The sequence below is a fragment of the Rhinoderma darwinii genome, chromosome 1, assembly GCF_050947455.1.
Source record: "Rhinoderma darwinii isolate aRhiDar2 chromosome 1, aRhiDar2.hap1, whole genome shotgun sequence".
Taxonomy (NCBI): Eukaryota; Metazoa; Chordata; class Amphibia; order Anura; family Rhinodermatidae; genus Rhinoderma; species Rhinoderma darwinii.
This window is the reverse complement of record NC_134687.1, coordinates 198,886,973-198,905,419: the sequence shown is the minus strand read 5'-3', so window position 1 is coordinate 198,905,419 and position 18,447 is coordinate 198,886,973. Positions and strand designations below refer to the sequence as shown.

General features: G+C 42.4%; 1 protein-coding gene across 1 annotated transcript in view; it reads left to right on the top strand.

Annotated features, from left to right (window-relative positions):
• The first annotated feature begins 3,814 nt into the window (after positions 1–3,814).
• The window catches only part of EPGN (epithelial mitogen), a 32,768-nt gene continuing 18,135 nt past the window's right edge, over positions 3,815–18,447 (top strand). Inside the window, exons 1-4 of the mRNA XM_075849801.1 lie at positions 3,815–3,851; positions 5,633–5,707; positions 7,449–7,557; positions 17,868–18,023. Of these exons, the coding sequence (XP_075705916.1) occupies positions 3,815–3,851; positions 5,633–5,707; positions 7,449–7,557; positions 17,868–18,023 (377 nt within the window). The remainder of the gene's footprint in view (positions 3,852–5,632; positions 5,708–7,448; positions 7,558–17,867; positions 18,024–18,447) is intronic.

The window sequence follows — 18,447 nt, the reverse complement described above, 5'->3', positions numbered from 1 at the left end:
TATCTAAGCCTACAGTGTGGTAGGCTTATATACAGGGCCCATCAGACAGGATCACACATGGGTCATGTATCTAAGCCTACCATGTGATTGGCTTAGATACAGGGCCCAGCAGACAGGATCACACAATCTGTGATCCTGTCTAATTGGCCCTCTAAGCCTGCTACATCATAGGCTTTAAGGGGTTGTGCAGTCCCTAATCATTGATGGCCTATCCTCAGGATAGGCCATCAATAGCTGATGTGTTGGGGTCCGTCTCCCTGGACCCGCCAATCAGCTGTTTTGAAGGGGCCGCAGCACTCGTACGAGAGCTGCTTCCCCTTCATTTCACTACTCGCTCACACTGTGAATCGCCGACACGGATTCACAGTGTGACCGGAATGAAGGGGAAGCAGCTCTCGTACGAGTGCTGCGTCCCCTTCAAAACAGCTGATTGGCGGGTCCCGGGAGTCAGACCCCGCCAGTCAGGGCTAATCTTACCTTCCTCTTCAGCCGCGGCGGAAGTTCTGTCCTCTCGATGTTGTGCGCGGCGCATAGCGCTGTGACGTCATGCGCTGTGCACAGCGCTTGACATCAGGACCTTCGCTGTGATCCGGAACCAGGAAGGTAAGTACTGTCTGTTACTATAGTAACAGGGGCCCGCGGCCCGAGTTACTATAGTAACTTTTTATTGATGTGGTGCGGGGTGCTGTGGGCCCCCCTGGCTTCGGGGCCCGGTCACAATTGCGACCACTGCGACCTCTATAGCTTGCCAGTGGTGTAGAGACCCTCTGTATGAGGTTGCCTTGTTGTGGCAGGTGGGCTCATATAGTTTGATCGAAATGAGCACTAAGAACCTCACATTTATAATTATAGCAAATATAGCAGTAATACAATATAAAATAATCCATATATTTAATGTATGCATATAATGTATGAATATATCTTAGCGCTCATAGGGTGCTGCTGTACATTTGTGTTTCTTTGCTTTGTATTACAGTCACAGCAGATTTGCCACTGCCCATTACTTCACTTTGTTAGGAGGCGCTGACCAACTCTGTCTCATCCATCCATCCATCTAACATTCACATACCTCCCAACCGTCCCAGATTCCAGGGGGTGTCCCGCTGTCCCGGGCGGCAGGGGGTATGTCACGGTGTCAACTGTATCTGCGTCCCCAGGACGCAGATACAGTTGAACCCAATGCTGAAGCAGGGAACCATTAGTGCGCAGGAGCAGAGGCAACTCCTCCACTTATCGTGGCCTCCCCGGCCATCTGTGTTGGCATTATACTGCATGGGGGCATCTGCATGGGCATTATACTGTATGAGGGCATCTGTGTTGGTTTTCTACTGTATGGGTGTATCTATGGGGGAATTATACTGTATGGTGGCAGCTATTTGGCATCATACTGTGTGGGAGGCACTATGGGAGCATGATACTCTGTGGACTAAACCGGGTGTGTATGGGCGGGGATTGGGTGGGTTAAATGCATGGCTTAAAAGGAAAAAAAATTGGCGCTCTATGCGCACCACATCGGTTGTCCCTCTTTGCGATAATTGAAAGTTCGGTTGTATGCTCTCATCGTATTTGTAGCTGGGCAATGGAAGAAATACTGACACAACATGGGACTTAAACGATCAATATGGGCACAACATAGACATTTCAATATACCTGTGTGTATGTGTGTACGCTAGGAAAAAAAATGCTGCTTCCTATAGTCACAATGTCTGTGGACTCGAATGCACCATCTTATCTAAAAGTCATCTTTGTTACACAGATCCTTCCATACCTTTTCTATTTGTTTTTCAGATGAGCAGATAGCACTTCTACCCTACATAGTTAGGGTATGTTCACACGCAAACGTAAAATACGTCTGAAATTACGGAGCTGTTTTCAGGAGAAAACAGCTCCTGAAATTCAGATGTTTTTTGCATGTGCAGGCTTTTTTCGCGGCGTCCATTACGGACGTAATTGGAGCTGTTTTTCCATGGAGTCAATGGAAAACGGCTCCAATTACGTCCCAAGAAGTGACATGCACTTCTTTGACGCAGGCGTCTTTTTTATGCGCCGTTTTTTGACAGTGGCGCGTAAAAAAAAAGACCGTCTGCACAGTACATTGTAAAAAACATTCAAATTAATGGCCAGATGTTTGCCAACGCTTTGGAGCCGTATTTTCGGGCGTAATTCCAGGCATAAAACACCTGAATTACGTCCGTAAATAAGGCGTGTGAACATACCCTCACAAGAGTTTTACAGGAAAAAAACCGTTTTTCTATTCATGATTTTTGTAATTGCTGTTACTTACTGATATACTATTATTTCCAATTCTGAAAACCTGCAGATTTTGATAACGTTTTATCCTACACTTAACATGTGCAGTCCTTAAAGGCGTTGGCCGGCTCAAGGTGGTTTTTCATACTGCTGACCTATCCACAAGATTGGTCATCAGTATATGATCTGTGAGGGTCCGACACTTGGATCCCGCATCAATTAGCCGCCCGTGTCCGTGCCGAAAGCAGATGGCTCCGGTCACAGTATAGCAACTGTGCTGCAGTACTGAAACTCTGCTCCTATTCGGTGAATCAGAGCAGAGTTGCAGTACTGCAGCATGGTTGCTATGCAGTGTACGGAGCCATCTGCTTCCGACACCAGCCACTGTATAACATTCGTGCCGGAGTAGCTGATTGGTGTGGGGTTCGGGTGTCGGACCCCACTGATCATATACTGATGACCTATCCTGCGGATAGGTGATCAGTATACAAAACCGCCCCATGTCCAGACAACCCCTTTGAGCTATTTGTCATGTGACCATTTGATGTAATACAATATGGACAACATCCAGTGGTATATAAACATGGTGGAAGGAGGAGACGCTAGGCGGGGCATCTGAGACCGTATTCGCACGGGAGACTTGTGTGGACGAGGTGGGCGGTAAAGCGGGGTACTCTAGAGCGACATCATCCAGGGGCGCTAGCTGGAAGTAAGGGAAGCATACTTTTTTCAATAACTTTATTTACATATAAATAGCTCATGGCAGATGGACCTGAGGGCCCCATGGAGTATAAGGCCTGGTCGAAACGGCAACTCCTATAGTTACGCCACTGGTGCATCCATAATATCCAATAAAAACAAAGCTTTTAGGGCTCTTGGAGCATGTAATGATTTTTATATAAATCTTTGTGTGCCTCTATATAAAATAGAACATGCACCCATATGGAAAGTATGGGCCCACAGGAGTCTATGGGTGCGGTATTATGGATCTGTACAAGGCTATTCATAGTACAGCTGTGTTGATGAGTGCTTAGAGTCCCATATAATTTATTTATATAAACCATAAGATATATCATCAGCATATTTGAAAATGTGCCATTGCCTTTCGCTTCGATACGGTCCTTACATACCAATGGTTACAAAGAGTTCATACACTTTCAAATGTCTGAAGTTTTTCCTATATATAAAATATAACATTTCTGCCCCATGGGAATACAAAGGTGACATAGAGAAATAGCATACAAAACTGAGTGGGCTGTTTCTCTCTATGAGACTAATGTCTAGCCCTCGGCATACTATCGATAGTACTATCCTAAATGCTGTAAAGAAGAAAGCGGTGTAAGTATTTGTGGCATGTTTCAGTTCACCCACACGTTTGGAAATGCTGCTATGTAATTTGTCAATATGATGTCCCTAGGGAGGTATGCAGTAGGTGGACGTCCAGACAGTTGTGACTGGTTAGTGAAGTCACATACTGTAATTCCGCAATCTATATAAGTGAACAGGGGAGACACTTCACCTCACCGGTCTTGTTATTCTTGGGAGGAGACCAATGGCTTTAATAATGGCTTTACACGTTGTATTCTCAGTACTGACGTGTGGTAGGTTTCTACTTTTACTTTTCAATGACGTTTGATTTAGCATAGGTGTCCTATATGTTATTATACACATTGTCACTTTGATCCATCTGAGTAATAGCTGTTTGTCTGGTTCTGTCAATGCGTTTGTCTGAAAGAGAATGCTATGTAACTTGGACTGATATATATATATTTACATGACTAGGGCTCAAGTTTTGATCAAAAGGTATCGGTGGAAAGGTGGGTTTATAGCATTTTGGATATTCATTTAAGATATAGTAGAATTTAACTATGGTTTAGCAATTTTTATGAAAAACTGTGGTAGACAGTGAACTGTGAATTGAAAAAATGGCATGTATGTGCTTGTAGTGACTGATGTGGGAAAGAGCCTGCATTTATTACATAATGAATGTCAATGTGCAACACCCACCTCGTAAACATTGTAACTACTACTCTAAAGTCAATTGGAACCTAAACCGATTTAGAGACCCAACCAAAATTTGGTGATAAAGTTTCTCACCCAAAAAAGAATGTTGGTGTATATATATATATGGGCTCAGTATATCTCCATGCTTACATTTATAATTCTTTAAGGAAACTTATATTTCCTTATAGTATAACCAACAAGTTTTAGTTTATTTAAAACATCTAAGCATTACTAGTGCATGGAATTTTTTCATTTTTCTTCAATTCCTTTATATTTTAATAATTTATTTTGTATTATGTTTACTTCCGGGAGAAAGTCCTTAGTGAACCTCCCCGCCCCCACTTTGGTAGGAGTCTCGAACACCAGTCGTCAGCAGATAACTCTGCCCCCTCACTGTGCTCTGTGTCTTCTGTCTACACTCAATCTCTGTGTTTTGTTTGAGGCAGTACAATAGACCTGTCACTTTGTCATTAATTCTCAGCCTGCAAGTGATAGTGACGTGATGACATTTAATTTCACTTTAGCCTGTAAAATGAGATGCATCTCTATTGCAGTGTAACCACCTGTGTAACTGCTATATTCTATAATTTATCTTTATATGAATAGACATGGCAAAATATTAGCAAGTAGCTATCTCATGAGTCATTTTCATACCAAAAGTCCCAGAATGATCTTCATAGTGTTTTTAAAGTAATTTGCAGTGTTTTTAGCATATATATATATATATATATATATATATATATATATATATATATATATATATATATATATAATATGTGACCCCTTGGTGCTGTTGCTAATCTGTGCTGCTGGTGAGGGGCTTTATTCTCTGGCAGCTAACTCTATAGTCCCTTTTTAGTTTCCCTGTAGTTAGGTAACATGCGATCCAGAGTAGTGAAGATACAACAAAGAATTAGTGGGCATGTGGATGATTGATATCACCTGTCAGGATGCAGAACTTTACAATCCTAACAAACTGAGAAGAAGAAGACTCCTCAGATATATTGCCTGCCGGGGTTACTGCAGAGGCTCTGCTCCTTCCCTGACAAGCAGGACAGAAAGCTATTTCTATTGGCTGCTCTGCAGTAAACAGAGGATCACTATGCAAATAACGGACTATGGGGAGAGTGACTGAATATGTGTGTTCAGCTCATTAGGTGGATGTGCACATTGCTATATACTGTAAATGTCATAACTCTTCACTGGATCGTTTTTATACCAGCCTGTAAATAGAAAACATTGTTAAGTTTTTATTATCTAAATAATGAATATGATATTTAATGGTGGGGCAACCCCTTCAAATATATATTTCTCTTTCTGATGATGTCTGATGAAGTGTCCCTTTAACTTAATGAATACATCTTCTTTTTTAATTAAGCCTTGATGACTGTATTAGGTGAAGAAATTTCAGGTACCATATCCCCATATACCAGCAACAGAAATTCAACACCAGGTATTTTTTCTTATACTTTTTTTTAATAATGTCTTTGATAACAAAGCTTAAGATAATTAAGACCGTTATAAAAAAAAAAAAAGTTAATTGAAATTTAAACTTGTTTAAAAAAATGCTCAAACTATCAGAAACGCAAAGCATACAGGAGGACTTGCTATTCATTTCTTAATATAATACACACAACCATTACAATTTTTTACCTATACCAACTCTCTTTAACTCCTTAACGACCGCTCACCATCTTTTGATGGCAGGTGGTGCAGGTGCTTCGTCTACAGCGACGTCTTTTGGCGTCGCTGTAGAAGAGGCTGATAAGCGCTCCTGTGAGCACTCTCTAAGCATCCTCTAAGCAGGAGCTGCAACTTACAGCTCCTGACCTTAGAGCAGCCTGCTGAACACAGCTGGGGTCGGAAAACATTCCAACCACAGCTGTTTAAGTCTTTGATCGCCGTGGTCTGTGACCACGGCATGATCAAAGAGAACTACCCTCTTTGATCTCGTCATCGGAAACCTGGTGACGTGATCAAAGAGCAGGGAATCCCTCTGCAGTCAGCCCTGGGGACCTAGAATGGACCCCATGGCTGTCTATTCAGTTTTCCTGCTGTTAGGGCACTCTATGTGCTGTCTTAACAGCAGCCAGTGTCAAAGTGACACAGTATAATGTATACAGGAGTATACTAATATTTTACATAAGTAAAAAATAAAGTTATAAATAAAGTTATCCCTTAATGGGATTACATTTTTTTTAACAAAAATAAATAAAAAAAATGTCCCAAAAAAGGTGACATTATTTTGCAGAAAATATATTTTATTGCCCCTACATTACATAAAAACAAAAAACCTACATATATTAGGTATCTACACAACCATAATAACCTGAAGAATTAATTTAACAGGTTATTTAGCATGAAACGTGAACAAGATAAAAAATAAACAAGGAAAATGATGCAGAGAATCGCTTTTTCCTATATTCACGCTGTAAAAATAACTTTTTTCTACCCCCAAACTGCGAAAAAAATAAATACTAATTCTGCCACATAAAACAAGGCCTCATACAGTCACGTCAATGAAAAAATAAAAAAGTTATGGCTGCTGAAATGCAGAGAGGCAAAAACAGAAAAATTTATCTGGTCATTAAGGCCTTTTCAGGCCCGGTCATTAAGGGGTTATTGTAAATATAAGTCCCCCAGGCCAATAATACTACTCCAACATCATTGATTAACACAAAGTTAGCAGCGTTGTACCAGAGAAAAATTTACCTGGCAGAAAAAACAGGGTTTCCAAATCTGGCAATATACATTAAATGAAAGTTGGCTGAACCCGCTGATGTCGGCAGAATTGATCAAAGATCTAATGTGTATGGGGGAAGCCCAAAAGCCCCTGATGTACATGTTGGGAGAAAGAAGGATTGGGTGTGTTGGATTTCGACATGCCCGATCCTTTGTTACTTTGGAGATAAGTGAAATAAACATGCATGTTTGGCTGATCCGAGTGTACATGGTTATGGGGAAGTAGGGGGAGATAGCTTTCAGCTGTGTATGGCTGTCTGATGGGACTATAACTTGGTCATTTCTGGTTATGTTGAAATAAAGCTAGAACCTTCAGTCTATAATTTGTATAAAACAACAATGTTCTACCAAGCAGAGACAAAAGAAAATGAAATAGCTTGAAAAATGTACAGTAAATAAAACACATAAGCTAATAATACAACTTTTTTTCTTATGTGTTATTATTTTACTAGAATCGAACAACAACTTCCTATATGAGGATGCATGCCCTGAAGATTATACCAGTTTTTGCATTAATGGTGGCTGTTTTTTTCTTAAATCTATTGGAGAGCCATTATGCAGGTATTGTATACTATATATGTAACCGTTATAACTTTTAACACACTTAGCACTTGGGTATTAGCTTTTGTTTATAACAGAGATACAAGGTTTATACAAACAAAAGAAGCAGCCCTAGAAGATGCTGTGGGGTAAATGCAAAAAAGAGGTTTTCAGACCAGGTTTGGCCAATGCCCCTCGGTCACTGGGGAACTACACCGTTGTCTGATACTGCGTTGTTAGCAAAAAATAAGGAGGTAAGCTGCTTGGGGGGGGGGGGGGGGGTGGACATTTCCCTTTTACAAGGAATTGAGGGATTATCACTCCCTTTTGTCTTGAGATGGGTATACTGGCAAGAACGAGGATCAGGAGGAAGAGACCTATTGTTTTTCTTTTCTTTTGGGCCCCCCTTTCTAAGCCTCTGCATGGGAATCTATTCTGTAAAGTATTGAGGAAAGCATGCTCCTACCATTTTATGTGTTTCCTTGATTTTTTTTCCCCCCCTATAAATGGATTAAAACTAAGATGGACCTGAGATTTGTCTGTGTTAAACAATCCCATAGCTACAGTATAGACAGTCCTAAGAACATGGTATACTTAATAAGTCCGTGTCACATAAATTCCATTTTCAGTAGCATGTGGGTGGTGTCACGATCATAGGGTATGTGGACCCACTAGGCCGCTCCGCCGTAGTGGAGAGGCAGCTGGCCTAGTCACAGTCTATACAAAAGTCTATAGCAGTTCGTAACACACGGGTACCTGAACTAGTCCAGACAGTGGCTGTGGCTTCAGCACGGGTGGAGGTAGGTGCAGCAGGTTGCACCAGACGTGGTGGACAGTACAAGACATGGCAGACGACACTGGACATGGCAGAAAACACTGGATGTGGCAGAAGACACTGGACGTGGCAGAAGACACTGGACGTGGCAAACGACAGCAGGTGCAGTAGGACACGACTCCAACACTAAGAGGCTCAGAAACAAGAACACAGCACAGGATACAAGATACGAGTATCAGGGCACGGGTAACAACTGGAACGAAAACACACTAAGGGACCATTTGCAAGACAGACTTGGGATACACTAACAATGCACAGGCAAGGATCAGAAGGGCAGGACCCTTCTTATAGTCCAGGAATCATGTCTAGTTGATGATGATGATTGTTTCACATGTGCGCTCGCTGGCCCTTTAAGACCGGGCACGAGCGTGCGCGCGCACCCTTCGGGACACAGCTCACAGGAGCGGAAGTGAGCGCTGGCGTCTCCTCGGTAGGAGATGCGAGCCAGCGCTCACTGATTCATGGCAGCGGGCATCAGGAGGTGAGTAGACCCGACGGCCCGCGGCCATGGACGCTACAGGTGGATTGTAATGTGAATGAAGTGACATAGTAACCGTATGACAAGAAACGTTAACCATGTCATCATCCTTTGGTATATACACCGCGTTACAAATTATTATGCAAATGTTATTTTTCGCTGATTTTCCTAAATAGTGGTCAAATGACAGTCAGTATAATCTTCAAGCCATCAACCGTTGGAGTATAATGCAAATTTTATTGAACAAATCTTCTAATGATAACAGATTTTTTTTAGAAGTAAAAAACTCAAAATGCACTGTTTCAAATTATTATGCACAACAGAGACATTTTAAAAGTTGTAAAGAGAACTAAAATGGTAATTTGGTGTATTTGCAGAATCAGGAGGTCATATTTACAGAAATCAAAAGCTCTTTCAATCAAAAAAAACTTAACAGGCCAAGTTACATGTTAACATAGGACCCCTTCTTTGATATCACCTTCACAATTCTTGCATCCATTGAATTTGTGAGTATTTGGACAGTTTCTGCTTGAATATCTTTGCAGGATGTCAGAATAACCTCCCAGAGCTTCTGTTTTGTTGTGAACTGCCTCCCACCCTCATAGCTATTTTGCTTGAGGATGCTCCAAAGGTTCTCAATAGGGTTGAGGTCAGGGGAACATGGGGGCCAAACCATGAGTTTCTCTCCTTTTATGCCCATAGCAGCCAATGACACAGAGGTATTCTTTGCAGCATGAGATGGTGCATTGTCATGCATGAAGATAATTTTGCTACGGAAGGCACGGTTCTTCTTTTTGTACCACGGAAGAAAGTGGTCAGTCATAAACTCTACGTATTTTGCAGAGGTCGTTTTCACACCGTCAGGGACCCTAAAGGGGCCTACCAGCTCTCTCCCCATGTTTCCAGCCCAAAACATAACTCCGCCACCTCCTTGCTGACATCGCAGCCTTGTTGGGACATGGTGGCCATTTACCAACCATCCACTACTCCATCCATCTGGACCATGCAGGGTTGCACGGCATTTATCAGTAAACAGGGTTTGAAAATTAGGGTATGTGCACATGATGAGAGGCTTTTACGTCTGAAAAGACAGACTGTTTTCAGGAGAAAACAGCTGCCTCGTTTCAGACGTAAATGCTCCTCCTCGCATTTTGCGAGGCTTCTCTGACAGCCGTAAATTTTGAGCTGTGCTTCATTGAGTTCAATGAAGAACGGCTCAAATTACGTCTGAAAGAAGTGTCCTGCACTTCTTTTGACGAGGCTGTATTTTTACGCGTCGTCGTTTGACAGCTGTCAAACGACGACTCGTAAATGACAGGTTGTCTGCACAGTACGTCGGCAAACCCATTCAAATGAAGGGGCAGATGTTTGCCGACATATTGTAGCCCTATTTTCAGACGTAAAACGAGGCATTATACGCCTCGTTTACGTCTGAAAATAGGTCGTGTGAACCCAGCCTTAGTCTTCATGTATTTCTGAGCCCACTGCAACCGTTTCTGCTTGTGAGTATTGTTTAGGGGTGGCCGAATAATAGCTTTATGCACACTTGCAAACCTCTGGAGGATCCTACACCTTGAGGTTCACGGAACTCCAGAGGCACCAGTGGCTTCAAATACCTGTTTGCTGCTTTGCAATGGCATTTTAGCAGCTGCTCTCCTAATCCTATTAATTTGTCTGTCAGAAACCTTCCTCATTATGCCTTTATCTGAACGAACCCGTCTGTGCTCTGAATCAGCCACAAATCTTTTCACAGTACGATGATCACGCTTAAGTTTTCTTGAAATATCCAATATTTTCTTACCTTGTCCAAGGTATTGCACTATTTCACGCTTTTCGGCAGTAGAGAGATCCTTTTTCTTTCCCATATTGCTTGAAACCTGTGGCCTGCTTAATAATGTGGAACGTCCTTTTTAAGTAGTGTTCCTTTGATTGGGCACACCTGGCAAACTAATTATCACAGGTAGAACCGATAAAAACACAGGGACATATACAAAAACACCGAAAAAGGCCATACTTACAAATGGACACAGCCAGGCCAGAAATGCTGATAAAAGGGCGAGCAGGTGCTTTAAATAATAATAGCCACTCCCACTAATCTTGAGGGGAGTGGTGTGTGGTGCATGGGATGTGTAGTAAGAAATAATAAATGAATAGTGTGTGTGCAAGTGTAATACTATAAGTGAAATATAGGGGGCAGTAATAAATGAAGTGCCTCAATAGAAATAAATGGATAATGGGGTGCAAGTGAGTGAAACATGGAGGGATAGTGTGTACGTCATGAGGCACAACGTGTATAGCCAGGTAGAAGCCTATTTGTGACGCCTTGATAATTCATAGAGCGGGCTACCCTGCTTGCTATGCCAAACAACAACACACCATGCTCTCCCAGCATCAAAGACCCGGCTGTGTCCAAGAGAAGCGAATATACATAATAATGAAAAATACCTGGGGTATTGGTAATCATTTTGGCCAAAAGGACGCAAGCTCGCAATCCACGACAAGGATCCCCAGACTTGCGAGTCCCTAACTCCTAAACTGGAACAGAACGTTCCTGATGCACAAACAGAACCGATAAAAACACAGGGACATATACAAAAACACCGAAAAAGGCCATACTTACAAATGGACACAGCCAGGCCAGAAATGCTGATAAAAGGGCGAGCAGGTGCTTTAAATAATAATAGCCACTCCCACTAATCTTGAGGGGAGTGGTGTGTGGTGCATGGGATGTGTAGTAAGAAATAATAAATGAATAGTGTGTGTGCAAGTGTAATACTATAAGTGAAATATAGGGGGCAGTAATAAATGAAGTGCCTCAATAGAAATAAATGGATAATGGGGTGCAAGTGAGTGAAACATGGAGGGATAGTGTGTACGTCATGAGGCACAACGTGTATAGCCAGGTAGAAGCCTATTTGTGACGCCTTGATAATTCATAGAGCGGGCTACCCTGCTTGCTATGCCAAACAACAACACACCATGCTCTCCCAGCATCAAAGACCCGGCTGTGTCCAAGAGAAGCGAATATACATAATAATGAAAAATACCTGGGGTATTGGTAATCATTTTGGCCAAAAGGACGCAAGCTCGCAATCCACGACAAGGATCCCCAGACTTGCGAGTCCCTAACTCCTAAACTGGAACAGAACGTTCCTGATGCACAAACAGAACCGATAAAAACACAGGGACATATACAAAAACACCGAAAAAGGCCATACTTACAAATGGACACAGCCAGGCCAGAAATGCTGATAAAAGGGCGAGCAGGTGCTTTAAATAATAATAGCCACTCCCACTAATCTTGAGGGGAGTGGTGTGTGGTGCATGGGATGTGTAGTAAGAAATAATAAATGAATAGTGTGTGTGCAAGTGTAATACTATAAGTGAAATATAGGGGGCAGTAATGAGTGAAGTGCCTCAATAGAAATAAATGGATAATGGGGTGCAAGTGAGTGAAACATGGAGGGATAGTGTGTACGTCATGAGGCACAATGTGTATAGCCAGGTAGAAGCCTATTTGTGACGCCTTGATAATTCATAGAGCGGGCTACCCTGCTTGCTATGCCAAACAACAACACACCATGCTCTCCCAGCATCAAAGACCCGGCTGTGTCCAAGAGAAGCGAATATACATAATAATGAAAAATACCTGGGGTATTGGTAATCATTTTGGCCAAAAGGACGCAAGCTCGCAATCCACGACAAGGATCCCCAGACTTGCGAGTCCCTAACTCCTAAACTGGAACAGAACGTTCCTGATGCACAAACAGAACCGATAAAAACACAGGGACATATACAAAAACACCGAAAAAGGCCATACTTACAAATGGACACAGCCAGGCCAGAAATGCTGATAAAAGGGCGAGCAGGTGCTTTAAATAATAATAGCCACTCCCACTAATCTTGAGGGGAGTGGTGTGTGGTGCATGGGATGTGTAGTAAGAAATAATAAATGAATAGTGTGTGTGCAAGTGTAATACTATAAGTGAAATATAGGGGGCAGTAATAAATGAAGTGCCTCAATAGAAATAAATGGATAATGGGGTGCAAGTGAGTGAAACATGGAGGGATAGTGTGTACGTCATGAGGCACAACGTGTATAGCCAGGTAGAAGCCTATTTGTGACGCCTTGATAATTCATAGAGCGGGCTACCCTGCTTGCTATGCCAAACAACAACACACCATGCTCTCCCAGCATCAAAGACCCGGCTGTGTCCAAGAGAAGCGAATATACATAATAATGAAAAATACCTGGGGTATTGGTAATCATTTTGGCCAAAAGGACGCAAGCTCGCAATCCACGACAAGGATCCCCAGACTTGCGAGTCCCTAACTCCTAAACTGGAACAGAACGTTCCTGATGCACAAACAGAACCGATAAAAACACAGGGACATATACAAAAACACCGAAAAAGGCCATACTTACAAATGGACACAGCCAGGCCAGAAATGCTGATAAAAGGGCGAGCAGGTGCTTTAAATAATAATAGCCACTCCCACTAATCTTGAGGGGAGTGGTGTGTGGTGCATGGGATGTGTAGTAAGAAATAATAAATGAATAGTGTGTGTGCAAGTGTAATACTATAAGTGAAATATAGGGGGCAGTAATAAATGAAGTGCCTCAATAGAAATAAATGGATAATGGGGTGCAAGTGAGTGAAACATGGAGGGATAGTGTGTACGTCATGAGGCACAACGTGTATAGCCAGGTAGAAGCCTATTTGTGACGCCTTGATAATTCATAGAGCGGGCTACCCTGCTTGCTATGCCAAACAACAACACACCATGCTCTCCCAGCATCAAAGACCCGGCTGTGTCCAAGAGAAGCGAATATACATAATAATGAAAAATACCTGGGGTATTGGTAATCATTTTGGCCAAAAGGACGCAAGCTCGCAATCCACGACAAGGATCCCCAGACTTGCGAGTCCCTAACTCCTAAACTGGAACAGAACGTTCCTGATGCACAAACAGAACCGATAAAAACACAGGGACATATACAAAAACACCGAAAAAGGCCATACTTACAAATGGACACAGCCAGGCCAGAAATGCTGATAAAAGGGCAAGCAGGTGCTTTAAATAATAATAGCCACTCCCACTAATCTTGAGGGGAGTGGTGTGTGGTGCATGGGATGTGTAGTAAGAAATAATAAATGAATAGTGTGTGTGCAAGTGTAATACTATAAGTGAAATATAGGGGGCAGTAATAAATGAAGTGCCTCAATAGAAATAAATGGATAATGGGGTGCAAGTGAGTGAAACATGGAGGGATAGTGTGTACGTCATGAGGCACAACGTGTATAGCCAGGTAGAAGCCTATTTGTGACGCCTTGATAATGCATAGAGCGGGCTACCCTGCTTGCTATGCCAAACAACAACACACCATGCTCTCCCAGCATCAAAGACCCGGCTGTGTCCAAGAGAAGCGAATATACATAATAATGAAAAATACCTGGGGTATTGGTAATCATTTTGGCCAAAAGGACGCAAGCTCGCAATCCACGACAAGGATCCCCAGACTTGCGAGTCCCTAACTCCTAAACTGGAACAGAACGTTCCTGATGCACAAACAGAACCGATAAAAACACAGGGACATATACAAAAACACCGAAAAAGGCCATACTTACAAATGGACACAGCCAGGCCAGAAATGCTGATAAAAGGGCGAGCAGGTGCTTTAAATAATAATAGCCACTCCCACTAATCTTGAGGGGAGTGGTGTGTGGTGCATGGGATGTGTAGTAAGAAATAATAAATGAATAGTGTGTGTGCAAGTGTAATACTATAAGTGAAATATAGGGGGCAGTAATAAATGAAGTGCCTCAATAGAAATAAATGGATAATGGGGTGCAAGTGAGTGAAACATGGAGGGATAGTGTGTACGTCATGAGGCACAACGTGTATAGCCAGGTAGAAGCCTATTTGTGACGCCTTGATAATTCATAGAGCGGGCTACCCTGCTTGCTATGCCAAACAACAACACACCATGCTCTCCCAGCATCAAAGACCCGGCTGTGTCCAAGAGAAGCGAATATACATAATAATGAAAAATACCTGGGGTATTGGTAATCATTTTGGCCAAAAGGACGCAAGCTCGCAATCCACGACAAGGATCCCCAGACTTGCGAGTCCCTAACTCCTAAACTGGAACAGAACGTTCCTGATGCACAAACAGAACCGATAAAAACACAGGGACATATACAAAAACACCGAAAAAGGCCATACTTACAAATGGACACAGCCAGGCCAGAAATGCTGATAAAAGGGCGAGCAGGTGCTTTAAATAATAATAGCCACTCCCACTAATCTTGAGGGGAGTGGTGTGTGGTGCATGGGATGTGTAGTAAGAAATAATAAATGAATAGTGTGTGTGCAAGTGTAATACTATAAGTGAAATATAGGGGGCAGTAATAAATGAAGTGCCTCAATAGAAATAAATGGATAATGGGGTGCAAGTGAGTGAAACATGGAGGGATAGTGTGTACGTCATGAGGCACAACGTGTATAGCCAGGTAGAAGCCTATTTGTGACGCCTTGATAATTCATAGAGCGGGCTACCCTGCTTGCTATGCCAAACAACAACACACCATGCTCTCCCAGCATCAAAGACCCGGCTGTGTCCAAGAGAAGCGAATATACATAATAATGAAAAATACCTGGGGTATTGGTAATCATTTTGGCCAAAAGGACGCAAGCTCGCAATCCACGACAAGGATCCCCAGACTTGCGAGTCCCTAACTCCTAAACTGGAACAGAACGTTCCTGATGCACAAACAGAACCGATAAAAACACAGGGACATATACAAAAACACCGAAAAAGGCCATACTTACAAATGGACACAGCCAGGCCAGAAATGCTGATAAAAGGGCAAGCAGGTGCTTTAAATAATAATAGCCACTCCCACTAATCTTGAGGGGAGTGGTGTGTGGTGCATGGGATGTGTAGTAAGAAATAATAAATGAATAGTGTGTGTGCAAGTGTAATACTATAAGTGAAATATAGGGGGCAGTAATAAATGAAGTGCCTCAATAGAAATAAATGGATAATGGGGTGCAAGTGAGTGAAACATGGAGGGATAGTGTGTACGTCATGAGGCACAACGTGTATAGCCAGGTAGAAGCCTATTTGTGACGCCTTGATAATGCATAGAGCGGGCTACCCTGCTTGCTATGCCAAACAACAACACACCATGCTCTCCCAGCATCAAAGACCCGGCTGTGTCCAAGAGAAGCGAATATACATAATAATGAAAAATACCTGGGGTATTGGTAATCATTTTGGCCAAAAGGACGCAAGCTCGCAATCCACGACAAGGATCCCCAGACTTGCGAGTCCCTAACTCCTAAACTGGAACAGAACGTTCCTGATGCACAAACAGAACCGATAAAAACACAGGGACATATACAAAAACACCGAAAAAGGCCATACTTACAAATGGACACAGCCAGGCCAGAAATGCTGATAAAAGGGCGAGCAGGTGCTTTAAATAATAATAGCCACTCCCACTAATCTTGAGGGGAGTGGTGTGTGGTGCATGGGATGTGTAGTAAGAAATAATAAATGAATAGTGTGTGTGCAAGTGTAATACTATAAGTGAAATATAGGGGGCAGTAATAAATGAAGTGCCTCAATAGAAATAAATGGATAATGGGGTGCAAGTGAGTGAAACATGGAGGGATAGTGTGTACGTCATGAGGCACAACGTGCCACTTATAGTATTACACTTGCACACACACTATTCATTTATTATTTCTTACTACACATCCCATGCACCACACACCACTCCCCTCAAGATTAGTGGGAGTGGCTATTATTATTTAAAGCACCTGCTCGCCCTTTTATCAGCATTTCTGGCCTGGCTGTGTCCATTTGTAAGTATGGCCTTTTTCGGTGTTTTTGTTTTAATTATCACAGGTGTCTGAGATTGATTACAATGATCCAAAGAGCCCTAAGACACAATACCATCCATGAGTTTAATTGAAAAACTAATAATTAAATGTTTATGACACTTAAATCCAATGTGCATAATAATTTGGAACGCGGTGTAGTTAACATGATGAAGTAGAGCCATTTGCTATATTTAGTAGGTCTGCGTTTGTCATTTTGCTCATCATGATATCACGAAGTGTTATAAAAACCAGCCTAATTCAGTGTCTTATCACAATATACAAACAATGCTGGCCATAGGGTAAAGGGCTGCCTGGATCCTAGTTAAACCTTGACAGGCCACATTCATCAAAGCAAAGAATTCACTAATGTACATGATCTTCTTAATCTGCATCTTCACACTGGAGCTGCTTCAGGGGATGAAAACAAACATTACTCATGACTGGTATCATGGGCCTGTCCATGGGGCTGCAACTTGCATTAATAATGGAACGTCACTTAATATTCATTTATAGGGAATGTATCCTTGTGGCTACTTCTATTGAGATGTGCTGTATGTTGAAATTGTGAAAACAGCTTTATTTAACACAGTATTACAGATGTAGTACAGCTGAATTTGTCAAACACAGGAGCGTTGAAGGGGTAATCCGGCATCCACAAAATAAAGGTTATTCATTGTGTAATATAAAGATATTTAATTTTCAAATATTATTTCTGTAATTAATACCACACCTCCCAAATGTCTCGGATACAGTGGGACAGTACCGGATTTGGGCACTGTCCCTCTGTACCGGTATGAGTGCCACATGTCCAGCTGTCTAACTGTATCTGCAGGTAGAGTTGAATACAGGGATGGAGCAGGGAGCTCCGATCCCAGCCTTTAAATAATGGAGTCGACTATATATTAAAGCTGACACCCGCAAGTGATGGTGCAAGTGACGCTACTGAGCCCGCAAATTCACAGCGCCGTAACAGTATGGCTGCTCACGTTAACTATCTCTGAGCCGCAGCGTACTTTTACCACACTTTTGCAGCATGCGATTCATCAATAAGGCTCTTAACTGCAAATTTTATATGGCTACATTTGTATGTGAATAAATAAACCATTGTTTGGTGCTTCTATTTAGGTGTAACTCTGGATTCACAGGACAAAGATGTGAAAACATAATTTTATCTGCAACAAAGGTAAATGAAATGGAAGCCACACATATTGCCGTTGGGATAGGAGTAGGGTTATTGATAAGCGGATTGATTGCATTTCTCTGGTTCTACAAGGAAAAAAGGTACGTTTAAAATTAATCTGTTTTACTGTTTGCATTGTAGTACGCTATATTTTCAATATGGAGTATCATTTTTGGTGAGCTCTTCCTTTTTGGTTTATTTTTGCTTTTTAACCCTTTCACGACCAAGGACGAAAATGAACGCCCTGGTCGGCTGCTAGTTCCCGCACCAGGGCGTTCATTTTCGTCAGCATTTCAAACTGTCACTGTGTGTAAACACAGAGTGACAGGCGCGCGCTGACAGCTGTCCTAGACAGCTGAGACATCAGTCTCGCCGGACAGCGGACCATCGCCGCTGCTTTCGGCAATTAACCCCTTAAGTGCGGCGACGGATTGCCGTCGCCGCATTTAAGTGGTTTGAAGCACATCGGCAGCCCCCACGAAGTGATCGTGGGGGCTACCGATGCTTGTCACGGCAATCGGAGGT